At 40.4% G+C, this 23,869-nt stretch overlaps 1 protein-coding gene across 1 annotated transcript in view; it reads right to left on the reverse strand.

Moving 5' to 3' along the window:
* The window catches only part of DNAH11 (dynein axonemal heavy chain 11), a 380,134-nt gene that overhangs the window by 34,822 nt on the left and 321,443 nt on the right, over positions 1 to 23,869 (reverse strand). Inside the window, exons 66-67 of the mRNA XM_069729806.1 lie at positions 15,857 to 15,979; positions 1,542 to 1,746 (exon numbers count right to left, since the gene is read on the reverse strand). Coding sequence (XP_069585907.1) covers positions 1,542 to 1,746; positions 15,857 to 15,979 — 328 coding nt within the window. The remainder of the gene's footprint in view (positions 1 to 1,541; positions 1,747 to 15,856; positions 15,980 to 23,869) is intronic.

A 23,869-nucleotide genomic window follows, 5' to 3' on the forward strand; every position in this document is an offset into this window, starting at 1 on the left:
GACCAATCACTGATGAAAATCGTATCCAAAACTGACAGTGACCAATCACTGATGAAAATCGGATCCAAAACGGACACTGACAAAAATCGTATCCAAAACACTGCTGAAAATTGGACCTCTTTTATTTTGGACCAGAAAAATCACTGACGTCTATTCCATCGCTCTCCGTTTTTCGGTCTTCTAATGCTCGCGTGTCATCGAAATGCCTCATGGGACCTTGAATCATTCAGCACCCGCTATTGTGCAGTTGTGCTCTCACTCCCTATAGACGAACCTTGAAATAACAATGTCGCGAGAGCCTGGGGAGACCCAGCACCAGCATCACTGGATTGGCAGGAGGTGAGTATAGGGTACTTTTATTTTACACAGGAGAATATAGGGTAGTAGACAATTCCTTTAACCACTGTATATCTGTGGCATATCCATAGGTCCTTGTGCATATAGCATGTGAGAACAGGGCACACTGAGCTGGTATGCATCGGCATATCATTTTTTTTTACTGTATGGGAAAGCAAATAAGCTATACTTTCTTATTCAGCAGGACATAGTAAAAAATGGGAGTCGTTAGAAGACATTCGGAACTTACGCCTATACAATGAAGATAATTCAGAGGCTTGAAAGAACACTAATACTCCAAGTACCAGCATATACCTCCGATCTCTCCAAAACATACAGTTGTGACTTTAACTAGGTACTTTTCTTTGCACTTAATGCTTTTTGTTTTTTAACTTTTTTTTTCCTCCACTAATTGAGTGATGCATCTAATTTATTTTATGTACTAATTATCTTCATCTGGGATTTATTATTGGCTTTACAACAAAAAACGAGTACAATAGTTGCAAATTATGGCACAGACCTCGCTTGTTAAAAAAAAAAAAAAAAAAAAAAAGGGACTCTTGAATAATCTGCGTGTCTCTACTTTTCTAATGTGAAAATGTGGCTCTGCTGGAAGCGGGGCCTTCTTAGATCCAATAGATTTTACAACATTTACACAAGAAACTGCATTTCTGGAACACAGACAAATATATCAAGAGACCTGTGCTTCCTCATACATTTATCGCATTTTACTTCAGAACACAATGGACGGAGACTGGCCAGTGAAACGCTGATTTTAGTAACCTTCCCCTTAAGAATTATAAAGTAATAAATGAACAAATGTACATACTCAACCACACTACGTAACCACTTTTTTTGAACAATGGGTATAAACATAAAATCATAGGTGTCGACAGGCTGCATAAAAGAGGCTGTCTAGGTATAATATTGATGAACAATATTTTACATAGATCATCAAAATCAGATGAGTGGGGGTCCAACACCCAAAAAAGTGCAGCTCCTATTCTCTTAGAGGATATCTGATTGAACAAAGCAGAATGGGTATGGCCAATGTCTACATCCAGCTGCTGGTGAAGCTAACAACTGATCATGGAGAAGTCAGGCGTTGGACCTCCACTGGTCTGATATTTACGACCTATTCTAATACCCCTATAAACTAAAGGGATTACCTGCTAATTCCAGCACTGTTATGATCACTACTTTACCTTCAGGTTCTCCAGATCTGGTCTTTCAATGCTGACCACGTCAGCCAAGAGCTGATCCTCAAGTCCATCTGTAGTGACTGTGAAGTTAATAAGGGTGGTTTGAGCTTGAAGCTCCGGCTTATAATGTGGATTTGCAAGTTTTGTATGAAGAATTAATCGGAAATTCTTGCTGTATTCACATTCTTTGTCGCCTATCTTTATATATCTGTTGAGCAAAACCATTCAAAGATGATTAGTTAATACGATTTAGATACTAAAACAGGTTATGGTTAATTCTAGAGATCCACCATGTTGATTTCCATAATTTTTGGAATCTCACAAGTTCTTATTTGTGTATATTTTTTTTCTTTCCCAGAATGCTTGTAATTTTTTTCAGCACTCAATTACTCTTGCAAAAAAATGTCATTAAAAACATTGTGATAAAGAGCTCAGTTGAGGACTATAGTATATAAGACAAACGGAGAACATTGAATGCTTTAATATTTGAAAGATAAAATAAGGTAATGTGACAATTTTGTAGACTTCGTTGTCCTTGATGTGGCGATAACAAGTATGCGCAAATTTTGTTAACTTTCGTTCTTACGGAAAAAAAAATCTGTTTTTAATTGGTGAAATATTTTTCTGTGATTTTTACATTCTTTGTTTTGTTGTTTATATTTTTACAATTTTTTCTTAATTTACTTTTTGACTTTGACCATTTTATGGAACATTTTATAATAATCGCTTGGTCTGGTACCCCGCAATAGATATGTAGGGTATTACACCTGCCAAACCACCATAATAGGCAGACTTAGTGGTCACTGTATGACCTCCGGCTTACTGACATCAGCTTACTGCAACCACATCGCGAGACTTTCCTAATCGCCACCCTGGCACTCACTGCAAGAGCTCATGTGTCCGTAAAGCCGAGCTCCTGGAAGTGGGCATATGGGTTCAGTTTCTGTTGCCCACCTGAACACCATGACGTTACCGTATCATATTGCAGGAACAGTTCTCCCATTATGACATACATGCACAACAAAAGTCGGAAAACTCTATTTTCATAGCTAACCATGACCCTGTGCCATCCATTTATTGAAAAGAAAAGAAAAATTTGAAAATGGCTTAAAATCCCAAAAAGGAGCAATATTTTTGTACAAAAATTTGCTACAAAATTTGAGACATTTTAGTTCCAGAAAATTAATAAAAAGTGTTATATTACTCACATTTTTTTTCTCTTACTGTATGTGTCTATGGAGAAACTCAGTTTGGCTGGTATGTTGGGAGTACTATGTTTATTTAACGCATAGATAACATTTCCCTTGTATATCAGGCCAAAAAATATAGTGTATATATTGTCATCTTTTACACTTTAAAAATTACAAAAAGAAAAATGGGCTCATGCAAAACTTTAGGCATTCTACATGGTTAGTACCTATATACTAAAGTTTTTCAGTGTTAAGATTATTACCCGAAAAAAATGAAGAGATCCATACTTAATATAAAATTTTACTATAACCTTTATTCAACATATTTAAAAACATACAATGACTCTAGGGGACACATTTAGCTAACCGAAATAACATCCCCAGAGGCATTTGTTTTTTAATTTTGTAGGTTTTTAAATATGTTGAATAAAGGTTATTGTAAATTTTATTATTACGTATGATCTCTTCATTTTTTTCGGGTAATAATCATAACCCTGAAAAAGGTTATTACGGTATGTTGTGTTTTGAAGTTCCATATAATGATACAAATATGGACGTTATTTGGACAATGGTTAGTCCCTTGTAGCATTCCCTTGTTAAAGTATCACAGCTTGTAAACGCTTATTGTAGCCAGCCAAGAGTCTTTCAATTCTTTCTTCCTTGGAAAATTTCTTCCAGCTCTATGAGAATCCTGGGTTGTCTTGCATGCACTGCTATTTTGTGGTCTAGGAGATTTTCAATGATGTTCAGATCAAGCGACAGTTGTGGTCATTGTAAAGCCTTCAGCATGCACCTCTTATGGTCATCTATTGTGGATTTTGACGTGAGGTTAGGATCATTATCCATTTGTAGAAGCCATCCACTTTTCAATTTCAGCTTTTTTTTACAGATGGTGTTATGTTTGCATCAAGACTTTGTACAGCACGGTGGCTCAGTGGTTAGCACTGCAGCCTTGCAGCTCTATAACAACTTCATGGAAACTATACCCATAGAAACTTATTTTAGATAGTTAAATAAAATTACATATTATTATGGGCTACATCGGGATTATGGATAATACTGGGGTAATCACAAACTACTAATAAACACAACCGCAAAAAAATACGATTAAACAAACACCCAAGCAAAATAGCATTTTTTAGAAAATTACAAACAACTTTACTAAATATTCCAGGATATTTGACAAAAACAGGGGGAAATGGATTCAAGCTGCGTTGCACATGTAGGAAACGCAAGGGTGCACAACTATGGGTAGAGTAGAAAAATATTATAAGGATTTCACAACCAGTATAATACTAGCAATGTGACTCCAAATATATAGTAAAACATCATAAATCTAGCCTGATTACATCAGTAGCAAACATACAATTTCAGTTAGATCAGTCCATATCAAGATCACAATATTAGGTTAAATAATTACGTGAGCAGGCTAGTGCGCCCACCCCGACGCGTGTTTCGGCATGATGGCCTTTTTCAAGGGGTGATGGAAAAAAGGGAAGTGCGAGTATAAAAAGACCCCATCCACCAATCACCTACAACAATACGTCCATGTGGTTTTCCGGCACCAATTGAATTGTCCCTGCATCTATTCGTTCATTTCAGTATTCACCCTTCCCGCCGTCATCATGAGCACGTGACCCAGTCATATGATATCCCCGGCCACGTGATCAAGTCGCGCCGGGTCCGCCTTTTGATGACGCATGCATCACCATGGCAACCCAGGACGCACGGCGGCGCCGGCGTCAAGCACGAGGTGGGAGGCGGGAGAAGGAGCCAATCACCATTGCGACAACAGACGCCGGAAGCCGCCCAGCGAGCCACAGCACACATGCGTGCCAGCGGTTGGTAAGCTGAATATAGGACAAGACGCCTGCACAGCATATACATAATATAGTGGCATGTAATTCTAGCCAAAGGTGAATGCAGATCCCATATTAGGATAGAATCTAACTTATAACATATTGTTGATGGCAGAATGAGCATATACAATGAAATGGGAGTATGCAATCAATCTAAATTCTATGAGGAACTATACTCAAAGTTAGACAAATATCTGATTAACACACAAGTTATCTATCAATAAACACAGCATCACATCATCAATATATTTTAACTAATTAACAGTTGGTTACTTAATTTTATATATATATACATATTCATATGGACAATTCCAGTTGGCGGTGATAAATGTGATGCTGAAATCCGGGACCATTCCTCGAGCATAGCATAGCTACATGTATCCTCTTCAATTGTGATGAATAGCTCAGAAATGAAAATATGAAAGGTGGATGGTAACTAGATAAAGAATAAATGAAAATTAAAAACAATAAAAACCAAACATATGCAAACACCCAGTGGAACAATACCGGAGAACGTATTTTTTCTTTTCTCTATAAGAATGGGACAAAACTTATTGTTTCATTCAACCCTTTCGGGTGAACTCTGTCCAAAGCCCAAATCCATTTTGTTTCACATCGTGCCAATTTCTGGCCCAAACCACCACCACGGATACCAGGATCGATCATATCAATCCCTCTGATTTTGAGCAGGGAACTATCACAACCATGGTATAGCTCGAAATGCCGTGGTAGTGTCCTAAGTGTGGTTATGTCATCATGATCGGCCGCCACCTGGATCCCTAGTACATGTTCCTGGACTCGTACTTTAAGTTGACGGGTGGTCATCCCAATGTAAATTAAATTTGCATGGGCATAGAGCAAAATAGACCACATAACGAGAAGTGCATGAAATATGTTTCCTAATCTCATACACTCTCGTCGTGTCTGCTGAATTAAAAAATGTCATGGTACGGTCAATATTGGGACAGGTGATGCACCGACCACAAGGGACACAACCACACCTAGGACCTTGCAGCGCTGGAGTCTTGGGTTCAAATCCCACCAAGGACAACATCCGCAAGGAGTTTGTAAGTTCTCCCCATGTTTGCGTGGGTTTCCTTTGGGTACTCCGGGTTCCTCCCACATTTCAAAGACATACTGATAGGGAATTTAGATTGTGAGCCCCATCGGGGGCAGCGATAATAATGTGTGCTAACTGTAAAGCGCTGCGGAATATATTAGCGCTATATAAAAATACAGATTATATTATTATTATTACTTTGTTGAAATTTCATTGAATCCACTCTTCGCTCTACCCGTACAATGTTCACCACCATGCCTAATGGTTGGTGAGATGTTCTTTTCCTGAAATTTTGCACCCTTTTTTGTACACACATACCTTTGATCATTGTGGCCAAAGAGTTCTATTTTAACCTCATCAGCCCACAGGACTTGTTTCCAATTGTTTTACTAATGGAAATGTTTGAGACTGTGGTCCCCGCTCTCTTCAGGTCATAGGTCATCCTATGCAGTTGTGGACTGATTCCTGACCTTCAGAGCTACAATTTTGACTTAGACAGCGATTTGGTCTTGGTCACGGTGGAGAGGCCAAAGAGTTCTATTATAACCTTATCGGTCCACAGACTTGTTTCCAAAATGCATCAGGCTTTAGATGTACTTATGATGAATATTATGGTGATGATGCGGGAGAGGTTTTCTTCTGATGACTTCCATGAAGGCAATATTTGTGCAGGTGTTTCTGAACAGTAGAACAATGTACCACAACTTCAGAGTCTGCTAAATCTTTCTGAAGGTCTTTTGCAGTCAAGTGTGGGTTCTGATTTGCGCCTCTAGCAATTCTACGAGCAGCTCTCACTGAAATTTTGCTTGGTTTTCCAGACCTTATCTTTACCTCCACTATTCCTGTTAACTGCCTTTTCTTAATTACATTTCGAACTGAACTTTGGCAAGGGAAACTTTAAAACACTTTGATATCTTATAGCCTTCTCCGGCTTCGTGGGCCTCCACCATTTTTATTTCCAGAGTGCTAGATAGCTGCTTAGAAGAACCCATGGCTGGAAAATTTGCATCTACTGCCCTTTCCTAACAATGATAGAGAACATGCCATAACCCTAACAGGCTAATTAAGGTCTGAAACCTTGGACAAAGTTATCTGAGTACACAAATCTCCAAGCGTGCCCAAACTTTTGCATCGGCTCATTTTCAACTTTGTAATTTTTAAAATGAAAAAAACAAAAAAAAAAAAAACAAACAACAAAACAATGACAATATATATATTTTTTTGCCTGAAATCCAAAGGAAATGTGTCATCTTTAACTTTAGGTCTTTTAGAGATCATTTCATATTCAACGTGCTTAAATTGTGTAGCATGCCACTGTAGCAGTGTAGACGTCTTTTCATTGGGTGTCATGGTGTAGACATTGCAAAAATAAGCACCTTTTCAATGGATATAGTGTTTATTTTCTTTTCTTTACACCCAATAACTCTTTTTATTTCACTTTTAAATGCTCAAACAGGTTTAGTTTTTACAAGCTCTCCCTGTCTGAGCTTGCAGCACTGCATTGAGGCTGGATGGAATATTGATTGAGAAGTTGGCTCCTAATTACGGCCAACTCTCTTGCGCCCTACTGATTCTGCACAGGCAATCCTTCCTCATACAGTAGCAACAGCGTGCACACAGTTCAGGTCAGTAGCATGATGATGAAGCTAGCTAAACTTGTCACTCAAGCAAGAGCTCATACCGCAGCCACCAGCAATCAGGAAGCGGGCAGTCTGAGGGGCACTGCGCTCATGCTTCAGAAGTTAAGAGGAACCATTTAATGGCAGAGGATCATTTAAGCTGCATTTACAGTGAAGGATAATCCTCAATGAGAATTCTTAAGAACACTCAAGGCAAGATAAACACCTATGAATGAGCAAAACATTTATTCACTGGGTGAGATGATCTTTTGCATAGCACAAAAATCATCGTTCTTGCCAGTGCACTACTCTGTGTAAACAGGACCATTGCTGCCATAAACAATGGCAGGCTATGCACTCGGATTGCTTAGTGCATATTTTTTACTACAGTCTGCCTGTGTAAACAGGCTATTGAATAACTGCCGATCAGTAAAGGTTTACCATTTCGCGGTTATTTAGTGCCGCAGGTCGGTCCGTGTAAATGGAACCTTTAGTCATTACCACAAAGCGACACTTCCGACAGTGGGCTGTGTCCGGCACTGTAACTTGTGCCTGACACTGTAACTTCTTCGAATGGGCATGTCCTACAAACCAGAGACACATCGAAGCCTATTTTACTTTTTCTGCTCAACCATAAGTATCTTTGGCAACAAACATTTTAACACACTGAGGGATTATTACCAAAGCAATTACCACTGAAACTACCAATCATTGACACTCCAATGTTTTCACGATTAATTTCTTAGATTAAAAACACACACATCATCGTATAAAACTTTCCCTATGAACACTCCAAACTTCAGAACTATTTAATAAAGTTACTATGATCACCAGAAGTTAGATCATTTCAGGTAGACAGAGTTACATTACCATTTTCTAGAGATCCCTCACAAATGAAAGCACGGAAATTTGCTTTGGAATGGATACAATTCAATATATATTTCCTGCTACGCGTTCCACTGTCAATTGATATCATAAGACATATTTTATTTTAAATTAGTGGTGTCTGAAGCGCAGTAGATTTAATTATTTGTAATTGCCTAGTTGTTGTCAGTATGTGGCCATTTTATGACACCAGAGTCTACAGTGTGGGTCAGGTTCAACTGTATATCTTTTCAACACAGAATTAATGTACTATTGATAGAACCATTACTGGAACCAAATTAAAGTCTGAGCTGATGGATTGGTCCGCAGGGTGCTGTCAGACATGAAAGGAGTAATTAGTATTCATTACTTCATACTCCACAACATTCCAATTATTAATGAACTTCAACTGTTGGACTGCACCAAATATATCACAACCATCTATTTAGCCATTATTTCAAAGGCGGAATTTATATCTTGGCAAGCCATTAAAAATATCCAAAACTGTGATACTGTATATTGGATATTACTAGGATATGCATGCAGAAAGAAATATTTCATATTGTAAAAAAATGACAAAATACACAATCATGTAAAAAAAATATATAAGCACTGCTGTCAGCTAGTATTTCTTTAAATGTACATGGAATTTAATAAATAGCTGAGGGAAAACCATAGAGGTAAAATCCCTTTTTCTTAATTTTAGAAGTAAATCATAAATTTATATTAACTTAAAAAAAATACACGTATACATAATTTTTAAAACTATTTAAATTATATTAAATTTAACCCCTTCATGACCATGGGATTTTCCATTTTTCCGTGTTCGTTTTTCGCTCCCCTTCTTCCCAGAGCCATAACTTTTTTTTTTCCGTCAATATGGCCATGTGAGAGCTTATTATTTACGAAAACTGACCAGCCATTATGATTCTCCAGGTCATTACGAGTTCATAGACTCCAAACATGTCTAGGTTCTCTTTTATCTAAGTGGTGAAAAAAAATTCCAAACTTTGCTAAAAAAAATAAATAAAAAATTGCGCCATTTTCCGATACCCGTAGCGTCTCTATTTTTCATGATCTGGGGTCGGGTGAGGGCTTATTTTTTGCGTGCTGAGCTGGCGTTTTTAATGATAGCATTTTGGTGCAGATACATGCTTTTGATTGCCCGTTATTGCATTTTAATGCAATGTCGCAGCGACCAAAAAAAGTATGTCTGGCGTTTCTAATTTTTTTCTCGCTTTGCCGTTTAGCAATCAGGTTATTCCTAATTTTATTGATAGATCGGGCGATTCTGAACGCGGCGATACCAAATATGTGTAGGTTTGATTTTTTTTATTGATTTATATTGAATGGGGCGAAAGGGGGGTGATTTAAACTTTTATTTTTTTTTTCACTTTTTTTCACTTTTTTTTTTTTTTTTTTACTTTTGCCATGCTTCAATAGCCTCCATGGGAAGCTAGAAGCAGCCACAACTTGATCGGCTCTGCTACATAACATCGATCATCAGATCAGGGTGGCGCTCACAGCAGGCCGGCATCAGTAACCATAGAGGTCTCAAGGACCTCTATGGTTACCATTCTGGTGCATCGCTGATGCCCGATCATGTGATGGGGGTCAGCGATGTGATCATTTCCGGCCGCCCGGTCAGAAGCGCCGGTTAAATGCCGCTGTCAGCATTTGACAGCGGCATTTAACTAGTTAATAGCGGCGGGTGAATCGCGATTTCACCCGCCGCTATTGCGGTCACATGTCAGCTGTACAAAACAGCTGACATGTCCCGGCTTTGATGCGGGCTCACCGCCGGAGCTCTGCATCAAAGCGTGGTATCTGGTTATCTGGTGGTTAAAGTTCTTCAATATGACTTGCGTTTATTTATGAAAAAAATGGAAATTTGGCAAAAATGTTGCAAATTTTGAAATTTTCAAACGTTTAGTTTTTGTGCCCTTAAATCAGAGAGTGGTGTCACTCAAAATAGTTAATAAATAACATTTCCCACATCTCTACTTTACATAAGCACAATTTTGGAAAAAATTTGTTTTTTGTTAGGAAGTTATAAGAGTTTCTCATTTTTCCTACAAAATTTACAAAACCATTTTTTTTTTTAGGGACCACCTCACAGTTCAAGTGATTTTGGGGGGGGGGTTCATTTTGACAGAAAATACCCCAACGTGACACCATTGCAAAATCTGCACCCCTCAATGTACTCAAAACCACATTCAAAAAGTTTATTAACCCTTCAGGTGCTTGACGAGAACTAAAGCAACGTGGAAGGAAAAAATGAACGTTTTACTTTTTTCACAAAAAATTTACTTTGGAACCAAACTTTTTTATTTCCACAAGGGGATCAGGAGAAAATGGACCTCAAAATTTGCTGTGCAATTTTTCCTGAGTACACCAATACCCCGTATGTGGGGGAAAGCCACTGTTTTGGCGCATGGCAGGGCTCAGAAGGGTGGGAACACCGTTTGACTTTTTGAACGTAAAATTAGCTGGAATCAAAGGCGAGGACGGTAAAAACCACCGGCAGTCGAGACCCCGGAGATTATCTGATGCTGGGTGCTCTATAACCTTATTTCTCAGCTCTGTTAAAAAGCGGCACTGAGGAATAAGTACGCTTAACTGCCACTTTTAAAAGGCGTCTCGGTGGTCGTTAAGGGGTTAATAAGATGTTCCTGTATATTATAGAAGTTAGATAAGGGAAATCGGATACAGCTGCTTATAAAAGTTTAGTTTGTAAAAGGGGGACAAAACTGCGTCTAAGGCTTCGCTCCACTGCCGTATAACATGGGTGAGTGTTATACTTTTGTTTTCTCATGCGATTCAGCATGAGAAAACAATCACAGCATATTGTGAGAGCATCCGAGAATCTGATCACATGAGTGCAGTCCGATTTACGCGGATGCTGGCAATGGAGGAGATGGAGAAATTACTAGTGATAGGTACAGTCATGGCCAAAGGTATTGACACCCCTGCAATTCTGTCAGATAATACTCATTTTCTTCCTGAAAATGATTGCAAACACAAATTATTTGGTATTATTATCTTCATTTAATTTGTCTTAAATGAAAAAACACAAAGCAAAACATTGATCATTTCACACAAAACTCCAAAAATGGGCCAGACAAAAGTATTGGCACCCTCAGCCTAATACTTGGTTGCACAACCTTTAGCCAAAATAACTGCGACCAACCGCTTCCGGTAACCATCAATGAGTTTCTTACAATGCTCTGCTGGAATTTTAGACCACTTTTCTTTGGCAAACTGCTCCAGGTCCCTGATATTTGAAGGGTGCCTTCTCCAAACTGCCATTTTTAGATCTCTCCACAGGTGTTCTATGGGATTCAGGTCTAGACTCATTGCTGGCCACCTTAGAAGTCTCCAGTGCTTTCTCTCAAACCATTTTCTAGTGCTTTTTGAAGTGTGTTTTGGGTCATTGTCCTGTTGGAAGACCCATGACCTCAGAGGGAGACCCAGCTTTCTCACACTGGGCCCTACATTATGCTGCAAAATTTGTTGGTAGTCTTCAGACTTCATAATGCCATGCACACGGTCAAGCAGTCCAGTGCCAGAGGCAGCAAAGCAACCCCAAAACATCAGGGAGCCTCCGCCATGTTTGCCTGTAGGGACCGTGTTCTTTTCTTTGAATGCTTTTTTTTTTCTCCTGTAAACTCTATGTTGATGCCTTTGCCCAAAAAGCTCTACTTTTGTCTCATCTGACCAGAGAACATTCTTCCAAAATGTTTTAGGCTTTTTCAGGTAAGTTTTGGCAAAATCCAGCCTGGCTTTTTTATGTCTCGGGGTAAGAAGTGGCGTCTTCCTGGGTCTTCTACCATAGAGTCCCTTTTCATTCAGATGCCGACGGAGAGTACGGGTTGACACTGTGGTACCCTCGGACTACAGGGCAGCTTGAACTTGTTTGGATGTTAGTCGAGGTTCTTTATCCAACATCCGCAAAAATCTTGCGTTGAAATCTCTTGTCAATTTTTTTTTCCGTCCACATCTAGGGAGGTTAGCCACAGTGCCATGGGCTTTAAACTTCTTAATGACACTGCGCACGGTAGACACAGGAACATTCAGGTCTTTGGAGATGGACTTGTAGCCTTGAGATTGCTCATGCTTCCTCACAATTTGGTTTCTCAAGTCTTCAGACAGTTCTTTGGTCTTCTTTCTTTTCTCCATGCTCAATGTGGTACACACAAGGACACAGGACAGAGGTTGAGTCAACTTTAATCCATGTCAACTGGCTGCAAGTGTGATTTAGTTATTGCCAACACCTGTTAGGTGCCACAGGTAAGTTACAGGTGCTGTTAATTACACAAATTAGAGAAGCATCACATGATTTTTTGAACAGTGCCAATACTTTTGTCCTCCCCCTTTTTTATGTTTGGTGTGGAATTATATCCAATTTGGCTTTAGGACCATTCTTTTTGTGTTTTTTCATTTAAGACAAATTAAATGAAGATAATAATACCAAATAATTTGCGTTTGCAATCATTTTCAGGAAGAAAATGAGTATTATCTGACAGAATTGCAGGGGTGTCAATACTTTTGGCCATGACTGTATATGTGACATGTGGACCACGGTTAGGTATATGGGACATGTATGTGGGACATTTGGGGCTTGAGTTCCAAATTTATTGCATGCCAGATGCTCCAAGGCTTTCTAGGGATGAGCAAATAGCTTTGGATAAGTGTTTATCTGAATAACTATAGCGCTTCCCAAATAGCTGCCTCGGTAACCCGGATACCTGGAGCGCCCCCGATAATCAGCTGTTCGACACCGCAGCTGCATGTGTCGCGGCTGTGTGACAGTCACAACACATGCATGGAGATACTGTTTGTTGGGCTCTCCATACATGTTTTGTGACTGTCACACAGCCGCGACACAGGCAGCTGCGGTGCCGAACAGCTTATTATCAGGAGCGCTCCAGGTATCCGGGTTCCTGAGGCAGCTATTCGGGAAGCGCTATAGCTATTCCTATAAGCACTTATCCAAAGCTATTCGATCATCCCTACTTTTGACGGATTTGTGAACTTGAGCCATATTCTTCATACATGTGCTTTTTCTTTCCTCTGAGCCTGCGTGTTCTTTCGTGGTGCCTCTACTACATATATGTCACATATTGACAATTGGTTAAATTTGCCCCAGTTTCCTTTCAACGTGTAATTTTCCTGTGACATTCTATATGCAGATATAAAAATGAAAATAGTAATTTCAGTTTGCTTTATGTTTGACCGATGCCATATACTTTACTCCTGTTATATATACTTTACTCCTTGTATTCTATACTACTTTTGGATAAAGGTTATTTTGCATTTACTTCATATAGAGAATTTTTGTCATAACTGTGAAACATACGATTATCAGTTGTAAAGTAAAAAAAAAAGTTTAGTTTTCTTGATAACAAAAAGACAACGAAATTGCATTCTGAGATTTCAGCGTTTTGTAGATGCCAATGTACAGTATAACACTACAATTTTGTCTAGGATTCCTTCTTAGATCTGAAGCGCAAGAAACGCATTTAGACTTTTGAGAAATAAGTAAATATTGGGAGACCCTACATTTTTCGTTCAACACGCATCTACTATTGCTTAGTTCTGAATTATTTCTAATATATTTAGTAAAACTGAAATGCTTTGTAACTTGGCGGGGTTATAACCACTGGTGCACAGGAGTTACACGCAGAACATGTTTATTGTACTAATTTACCACTAGATGGCGCAGGTACAAGGGGAGACATATCTCTTCTAGTATTCTATTGCACTATTCTTTCACAGGAAACAATATTAGGAAATGTTCTGACCATCTTGCTTTCTATGTAAGTTTTTAAACTTGATGGATTACTAGGTTGCAAGCTCTGTCAGGACTCACATTCCTAGAAAGCCTACAATTTGGCAATAAACATTTATACTTTAATGCCTCTTCAGATACCAGCCAGGCTTTTGACATCTTTTTTTGGGTATTCCCATACAATTCAGAATATATTTGTAAAGCATTTTTTTATTAAACTACTTAAAATTCAATTTTATTTTTAAACATTTCATTTTTTTGCTACTTTTTCTACACCCCATCTAAAATTTTACTCCACAAATCAATCTCAATGCTTGTCAAGGACACAGTGTATGTGTGTAAGCAGGGGCGTTACTATAGAAGGAACCTAGGGGGGCAAAAGATCTCTTTGGCCAATATGAAAATACTATTCCTGTTAGTGACCTGTGATAGCAGAGGGAGGACCCTGTTGGAGATATTGCATGAGGGCCCATGAGCTTCTAGTTACACCACTGTGTATAAGCATACGTCCTGTTAGCCTTCTAGGCGCCATTATTTACAGTATTTAAAGGGAACCTGTCACCAGGAATATGCAGTCCACTCTGAAGGCACCATATTGTAGAGCAGGATATGTGGAATAAATCAATATATAGTTGGGTTAGAAAAGATTTAATATAACCTGTGATTTAATAATGTAATCCTCTGCTATTTCTAGGATGTTCTGTCCAATGGGCGCTCCTATCAGTGACTGACAGCTGTCTTTATATAACTGCCTGTACAGAGATATGTCAGTCACTGATAGGACTGCCCACAGGACTTAAAAAGTCAGAAAGAGCAAAGGATTAAATTAACCCCTTTCCCACATTGGGCATAATAGTACGCCGATGTCGGACTTCCCTGCTTGGTACGGGCTCTGGGTCTGAGCCCGCACCTTTCTGGGCACATGACAGCTGATCTATACAGCTGACAGCCCGGGGGACCGCAGCATTGCCCTACTACTGAAGCAGCCACCCTACCTCCTGGGACCCCGCTCCACCACAGCTCCCCTGTCACGGGTAAGCTGCATTCAGATGATAAGATGCATCCCCATTTCCCCCAAAATTTTGGGGGGAAAAAGTGCGTCTTATAATATGAAAAATAAGGTATCTTTATTTTTAAAGGTGAGAAAAGTGCCTGAATGAAGTCAGTGCCTGCCACCACCTTGCTGCAGGTCTGGCGGCATGGTACGACCAATGATCGGTAAACCTTTTCCAATTGACGGTTGTTTAAATGTCTGTGTACAAGGGCAGACCAAAGCACCAGATGTGCACTGAGAGATCTGTAACAGATCACTCAGATCACATAGGCGGCCATGATTCTTGGCAGTGCAGTCCTGTTTAGAAAGAAGGATGCACCGACAGAATGATGATCTTTGGCGATGCACAACCTGTGTGAACTGTAATATAATCATGAAATGAGCGGTTTTAAAAATGCTCGTTCATGTTTATTTTGCAGCATATACACAGCTTTAGTGTCTTTACCATTGTTTTGCATCCTTTTCCTTGTATGTACAAGGCAATGATCTCTTTCCTTTACTTCTTGGACCAAGTCTTGATAACCCAATAATATTAGTGAACTACAGTAGAGGCCATTACCTTTTAATATTAATAATTGTGAGGCTGCAGAAGTCCGTAAAATGGGTATTTTGTGTTGAATTTGGAGAAACTACTTATTATAGCAATTGTGTTCAGCTATTTATATTTTTCTTACTTGGTTTATTGCAAACAGCAGAAAGTTTAAAATTTTTACTAATAAACATAATTTTCAGCAGGGATGGGGGGTTGGGACTGTGATTGTATGTAACGTGAACTGTTTTGAAGCACCAAATCAAGCCCAGAAAAACCAAGAACCTTCATGCATATAAAAATAAAAAAAATCATCAGTAAATAATATATCTTTTGTGGAAGTGAAACCTACCGCCCACGTTTAATAGTGTTTCTTCCCAAAAGAGGGTCAAGTACAGGATCAATGGTTTCATCCAGATTTTCAATTAATACAACATCACCCGAGGCCAATGCATTTTCAATTGCATTTAAATAGCTAAAAAAATAAGAATAAAAATAAAAGTGAGAAAAGAAATACAGAACTGCAACATTAGTCAAATTCTTATGATTTATATGCAGTTTTATGTAAAACTGTGAAAACCAATCAGTATCTCAATTTATTTCTGTGAAAACTAAATGAACCATGTGTTTGGTTGTCTTGAGTGTCATCATTTTTCCCCAATGTACCAGTTTTTGCTGTGTAGGTTTATCCTGGGGCGTTTGCTTCAAATGTGTTAAAAATAATGAAACTGTGCTGTTAACAGATTTTGCTAAAGTTATTGGCCACTTGTGAGAGTATGACCACACTGCATGTTCCTTCGCTCTGGCAGCTCAGTTTTATTTTTGCATTGTCTATGCTAAAGGGGACCTGTCATGTCCAGAAACTTTATCTGACTACAGATATAGGGTTAATCTACAGTTAGATAACATTAAAATAATTTCAGGCCTCTTATTAGAGCAGCGTCTACAAGGAGAAAATTAACTTCTATCCTCCCTGTAGCCACTTGCTTTCAGTCATTGTTACAGTGCATGAAGTGGTTACAGTCACCGCTTATTATACTGTGAGCGCGGCTGTAAACACTCGTCTCAATAGTGCTTGTGTGAAGAGCAGGCTGCTCTGGCAAGGCAGTCTAACATGATTTTAATGCTATTTACCTGTGTGGCACCCCAGGAGTTCGGGTACCACAGTAGTATTGCCTTCCATTCGGGGAGGGTGATGCCATGCCTGGAAATGAGGAGGATCCCTTTAACAGGTGGTACATACATGCAACATATTCTGATACCAGGCCAGAAGGGGGAGTTCTGAATCTGGTTTCAGGGGAGCTTCCACAGATATATATATATATTCTGGCTTGGAGGAGGAGTTAGTTAGATTGTGTCAGACAGTGAGTTGGAAGAGAGGAGACCTGGGGCCGTGCAGCCACGTGGTGCTGCAGCTCCAGGCCAGAGAGGAGAAGCAGACTGCGTTGTATCTGTAGAACATACCAGAGGGAAGAAGCACAGGAGAATTGAGGAGCTGGAAGGGAGCTGCGACTGAGCTCCTTCCATGCTGAAGCGCAAGAAACAGGCACCGGGAGTCCGAGGCTGTGTGGGACTGTATGCCCCACAGCAGAAACCGGAGGGCAGGAGATTGAAAGTTACTTGCCCACACCTACACCCGAAGGCACAGCAGCACCCAGAGCCCGGAGTCACAGTAAATACAGACACCTGTAAAAAGGCTTGCGCTGCCTGCTATGCGGGTACTGTCCTAGGACACAGAGAGAGAAATACAGAGGACCTTGTAAGAAGCCATAGGCAGCAAGGGACGCACCTAACCGCAGCAAGGAGGGCTCCTAATCCCACCTGGCTAAGGGGATCCCTAATTGTTTCCAGTAGGGACTTTTAGTTTTTTAGGGTCGAGTCGGGTTTTGCAAAACCCGACTATCTCAAAAGTCGAGTCGAGTGAAATCGGCCGATTATGGCGAAAAGTTGGGGATCGACCGAAACACGAAACCCAATGCAAAGTCAATGGGATTTTTTTTTTCTCTCTCTCTCTCTCTCACACACATTGCAAATCGCTACAGCGCACAAGCGACAAGATGACGATAGGCGTCCACACCCCTAAGACCTATGTCAACACTCTGCCCACGCTCCTTCATTGGCTGAAAAAAATGGCGCCAGGCGCGTCATACGAAACGCGACTTTGGCACGAAAGTCGCGTACCGCATGGCCGACCCCACACAGGGATCGGGTCGGGTTTCATGAAACCCGACTTTGCCAAAAGTCGGCGACTTTTGAAAATGAACGATCTGTTTCGCTCAACCCTAGTTTCCAGGCTGCCTGGACCTCACCATCACCTGTTATCGATACCCTGGACTGCGGCTTTTCACCACCAGTAAACAGGTAAACCTTGTGTCCTTGGATTCTTTCTGGCACCACACCATCTTTGCCTATTACACCGGGAGCCCTGGGGACCCAGCTTCACCTGTGGGAAGCCATACCATCCTTGCTGCAGTGCCATCACCCCAAGAGGACCCCTTTAAGCAGCGTCGGTTATCCCTGACCGAATACCACAGGTGGCGTCATGAACACTCTTTATTCAAATAACCCCTTTAAAGTCCTTTCCTTTTACTTGGACGCCCAGGGCCACGGACCGGGTCACTGCCACCGTGACATCCCTTTAATGACCAAAGGACCCGGCCCAAGTACCCCAGGGCCCTAGCGGGCGCTCCACCTGCATATTGACCCCATATCAGCAGGTAAATAACGCCTCTGGACATGACCGATTCTCTTTAAAACGTTCTATGGAAATTAGCCAGAGAGCCCATTTTTACCCACAGCGATGATGATGATGATGATGATGATGATGTGCCGGCACATTAAACGCTTTCCTGCATCAAGTGATGAAGGATATCTTCAAATCAGTGCACCCTTGATATTTGAAGTATTTAATTAAATTTTTTTTGTAACTGATCAGTACAGTATTGTTTTGATGATGATTAAAATCATGTCAAAGGAGTAACCCTTGACTCCATGTAGGTGCAATTCTTATGTTTAAATTCATTGCTTGTAATATTTTATATATGATAAATGGTCCTGAGGAAGGGATAGGTACAATCCTATAACACGCAGATATTTTATCAGTAAAGGGTATTTTACCAACTGCCTGACACTTTCTACATGTGAGCAGCGGGACACGCCAAACCTTATTGTTTGCACCACACAAAACTCTTAAAGGTGTAACCTGGTAGGTAGACATTGCCACCCGACGTTATCTCCTATCCGAAGGTAGGGATTAGTGATGTGCTCGGGTAAGGTGTTATCCGAGCACGCTTGTGTCCTAATCAAGTATTTCCGGTATGCTCCAAAAAAAATGCTGGAATTGCCGCATCTGCATGTCTCACGACTGTTCAACAGCTGCAACACAGGCAGAGATTGCCTAACAAACAGACAATCCTTGTTTAACAGCAGTGAGACATGAAGATGCAGTGACTCAAGCATTTTTTTCAAGCACGCCGAGTATACTAGATTAGGACAAGAGAATGCTCTTATAACACCTTACCGGAGCACGGTCTCTCATCACTAGTGGGGATCTAACTGAAGGGACCTCCACTGATTGCTAGAATAGGGGACTTTTATCACCATAAGGATAGAGTGGCAGTGTGTATGCGCCATTCATTCTCTATAGGACTGCTGAAGTACTGTACTCTTTCTCCAGGAGTCTCATAGGGAATGAACAAGACAGCGGTCGAGTATTTGCACTGCAGCTCTATCTTCATGGTAATAAAAGTCTGATGATTGTTGGCGGTCTTACTGGTTGGAACCCCACGATCTGGAAGTTATTTCTAATCGTTTGTATAGATGATAAAGGCCTCTATTTACTGGAATACCATTTAAACATTTACTCATGACAAGCTATATTATATAAAGCAAATAAATAAGAACATTATGGAGTTAGGTCCCATTCACTATATTATTATAGCATGCTCTAACACAGAAGCTAAGAATGGTTTCATCAACATAGAAATATAATTTGCATTGCCAAGTTTTATCTCACATGCACATTATTCTGTTCAAGAAATGTACAGTAGCCTAACAATCAAGGAAACAAATCAACTGCGTATACTGCAAGTTGTAAGAGGAAGAGAAAATCTGTAACCTTATACACACCAATTCGTTCATTAAGAGAAATGAAAAATTCAGGTGTTTATCAAATGTAATTTTGTGTGAACTATGCATGAATGTGCCATTAAAATCTCATTAAAATCTATAATATAAAAAGGGCACCTCATTTACTAAATACATATTGAAGAAAGATCCAGTGAACAGAAAATCATTTGCTTTTGTGCTCGGTGTATTAGGTACTTCATTGGGGGCTGCTGATATAGGCTAATATAGCCAGCATAACATTATTTCTCTTGTCAATGAGATTATGATTCATAACATTCACATCCTGCAATGATAAAGCTCTAGAAAAGGGAAGAGGTTTTGTAAGAATCATGCCCATAATTCACATTATTATACCATATGCCGCTTGTCATTACAATCAATAAGTCACATGTAAAAAAAAAAAATACATTGCATATTGGGTCTCAGCATATATTTTAACAATTTATTTGAACAATTTTTAACAATTTTCTTTAAAATAGTTATAAGCACTAACTGACTACAAGACCGGTGGCCCCTGCATGTGCTGTGTTAGGCACAGTGCTGCAGACCAAAAATTTGGGGGTCATTTCAGATTGTCAAGAAAATTGGAAAATACCAACATTAGAGAACATTCAGTTGAGCAATTTCAACTTTATAGGAATGTAGGCAATCTACCTGCTCTAGATCCCTAATAATTTGGTGGCTTATGTTCAAATATGGAAACTGAGGATGCTTCAAAACTATGGGGCGTTGGAGTAACTTAGGTGGTCCAAACCGTAAATAAGTTTGCATTCAGACATCCCTTGTTTTCAGCCATTTTTTAGTTTGTGTTTTAGTTTATACCATATAGTGAAATTTTTTTCTTGTTTCCAAAAATTCCAATCTTCTCCTACCTATTAAACCATAAAAATTGGACTGCACTCAGATGACAATATAGTGTTCTGTACATCTCTTTTTATGGACTCATTAATCTGAAGAAGTATGGACCAAATGCGCGTCGGGGTGGAGAGACGCGGCACTGACCTCACACACTTTGTAAGTATCGTTTTGAGTGTTTTTCAGCTGGCATTTATTGGGTTTAGATCATGCCATTCGCAGTGATATAATTCCAAATAGCATCCTTTTAGTGTCGTATAGTGCTAACAATAAGGGAAACCCATTGCAGTTAAATTGAGTACCTAGTTATTCCATACATGGTGCTGGACCTAGGCAGCCATTTTCATCCTATCTCAGCACAGGCAAATTAATTATCTTCATATCCTTCAATTGTTTTAAGAAGACCACCTATAGGCAGCCTCCTCCTCTTTCACACATGATATTTTTGTATATCTTTTATTGCAATTTGTTTAATATTATTACTAGCAAAGTGTGTTTAATGGTGTCTTTAGTCATCAGCGTATCTCACATCTGAGGCATTTGTTTTATATTTTATTTCGTTTGACTATATATATTGTATATTTGAATACAAATTGCAATTGAATGATTCATGATAAAACCCCCTATCTTTGTGCTTTTTCTGTTCACTTTTCTCACATTTCATATGTCCAAACTTAAACTAGTTATATAAAAATTCAAGATTTTGTTCACATCCGTGCCAGAGATGTGGAAGATTCCTTTAAAACTATTTTTAAAATCAAAACCACAGACTCAAAATCGGAGCCCAACAAATCCCATTGTACTTTTAGCACCAGTGGTGTCCATTATAGAATGGATCCAGGACTGAGCTGTGGTTACAAGGCGCAACCATAGGTTTCTCACATCTGGCTCCTTTACTGATATTGTCTGCAAAGCATCTGTGTACAATTAACATGAATGGAGGCCAGGATTTTTGCATTGTGCCAGAAATCAAGCACCAATTTATCCAAATATTATGGCAATTCCTACATATTTTTTTTTTTTTACAATCAAAGCCAATGGCAGATGTATGTGTTTGTATAGGCATACAGTTGCATAAATTTAGCATGTAGCACACATTCAAAACATGTATGCTTGATGTGTGCTCCAATCGCACCATGAACAGAGCCTTTTTGGAAGTGCATTGAACAACAGGGTGGATTGCTGCTGAGGGGAAAGAGAAAAAAAAATTCTCTTTAAATCTTCAGCTTAGCGAGTGTGAACGAGCTGAGTGTGACCTGAGCGTAAGTGTGAACGGCGGTAAGTGTGACTTGTGATTCAGTGACTTTGGATTCAGGGAGTTTCCAAGGGAGGAATTATTGAATTGCTGTCTGTGTTTTATTGATACTTTGCATTTAATTTTTATTTAAGGGTATGTGTCCACGTTCAGGATTGCATCAGGATTTGGTCAGGATTTTCCATCAGTTTTTGTAAGCCAAAACCAGGAGTGGGTGATAAATACAGAAATTGTGCATTTGTTTCTATTATACTTTTCTGCTAATTGTTCCACTCCTGGTTTTGGCTTACAAAAACTGATGGAAAATCCTGACCAAATCCTGATGCAATCCTGAACGTGGACACATACCCTAACGCTTCTGTGTGGTGCAATCCCCATTAGAGAATGTGCTCCACTATTGTTAATGCCATCCAGTGCACATCTTCTTGCCACATGTATGCAATCCTTGATCAGCCGGTCGAGGGTGCATACTGCTGTGCGAGATGTAAGCATGTTGTGCATTTGGAAACACAGATTCTGAATCTAAATGTGCAGGAGGACAATTTTATATTACAGGATGATTTATGTAAACTAGAAGCTTGGGCTGATAAATGGCAAATGAGCTTTAATGGGGATAAATGTAAGGTCATGCACTTGGGTAGAAGTAATAAGATGTATAACTATGTGCTTAATTCTAATACTCTGGCCAAAACCATCAATGAAAAAGACCTGGGAGTATGGGTGGATGACAAACTCACATTTAGTGGCCAGTGTCAGGCAGCTGCTACAAAGGCAAATAAAACAATGGGATGCATTAAAAGAGGCATATGCAGCGCCCCAGAGTCCTGGTCGCTGCAGTAATGTTGTTCTTCCACCAGGGGGAGTGATGTTATGTCTGATGGCACCAAAGGAGTTCACCCTGCCAGGTATCACAGCCACACACACACTTCACACGCCGGTCCACCAGGGGGAGCTAAGGGTTCTATGTACTAGGCCACTCCTCACAAAGGGTAAAACTGATGGGTTGGTTAGGAAGTCAGGGAGTCAGAGTCGGAGAGTCGGAAGGAGAAGGAGAGGGAGAGAAGCAGACTGGGCTCGGCCCAGGGAATTCCTGTCAGGCAGACAGAGGAAAATGGAAAGAACATCAGCGGCTCAGTAGGAAAGAAGGACACGGAGCTGCGCCTGCAACCCATGCGGCAGCCTCCTAAGAGAGGACAAGAAAGGAAGTGTGCCGTAGTGAGTGAGCACAGAAGTCATAGCAACAGGAGTGAAACATCAGTGGGAGATCAGATAGAAGCAGGCTGCCTCCATCTGAAGCGCAGATCCGGAGGCCGGAACACCGAGGAAGTAATAGACTCTACGCTTTACTTCAGAGACCGGCAGGGCAGTCGATTCCAAGTTGGCTGTCCGACCTAAACACCTAAGCAGACAAGGTGGCAACGCAGAGGAGTGGCGAAACCAGGGTCCCTATAAAATAGCCTCAGGCCACCACCGTCATACGGGTATGTCCTATCCATCTGGGGGACACAGAGAGAGAAACAACAGTGAGGACCTTATGGTAGCTAATGCAAGTAGGGACCTACTACGTTACTGTGTGCAAGGGAAAGGCTACTGATTTCCACCTGGATAAGGGGACTCTGGAATTGCCATCAGACCGGACGGACTCTGCCTACCCTGTCATCCAGCACTCTGGACTGTGGATGCTGAAGCCTTCAGTAAAGGTAAAGAGACTGCACCCATTGTGTCCTCGTTATTCACCGCGCCTTGCACCATCCACCATCACCATCTACACTTTTGTGAAGTCCTGGGGATATACTTCACCTGTGGGAAGGTATACCATCTAGCTGCCATTCCATCACCCCAGCAGGCCCCTAAGCAGCGTCGGTCACACTGACCGAATACCACAGGTGGTGTCATGAACACTACCGTTAGCTACGAACTCTGCCTTTTATTGGGCGCCCCTCATAGGGCCACAGTCCGGGTCGGGGCCACCGTGACATCCTCGCTGAGGGAACTGAAGGACCCGGTACCGAGTACCCCATTGCCCTTTACGTGGGGGTGATCCACATGGATGCTCATGAGGAGAACATAATTTTACCTCTATACAAGTCACTAGTTTGACCACACTTAGAATACTGTGTACAGTTC

The sequence above is a fragment of the Ranitomeya imitator genome, chromosome 6 (genome assembly GCF_032444005.1).
Source record: "Ranitomeya imitator isolate aRanImi1 chromosome 6, aRanImi1.pri, whole genome shotgun sequence".
Classification (NCBI taxonomy): Eukaryota; Metazoa; Chordata; class Amphibia; order Anura; family Dendrobatidae; genus Ranitomeya; species Ranitomeya imitator.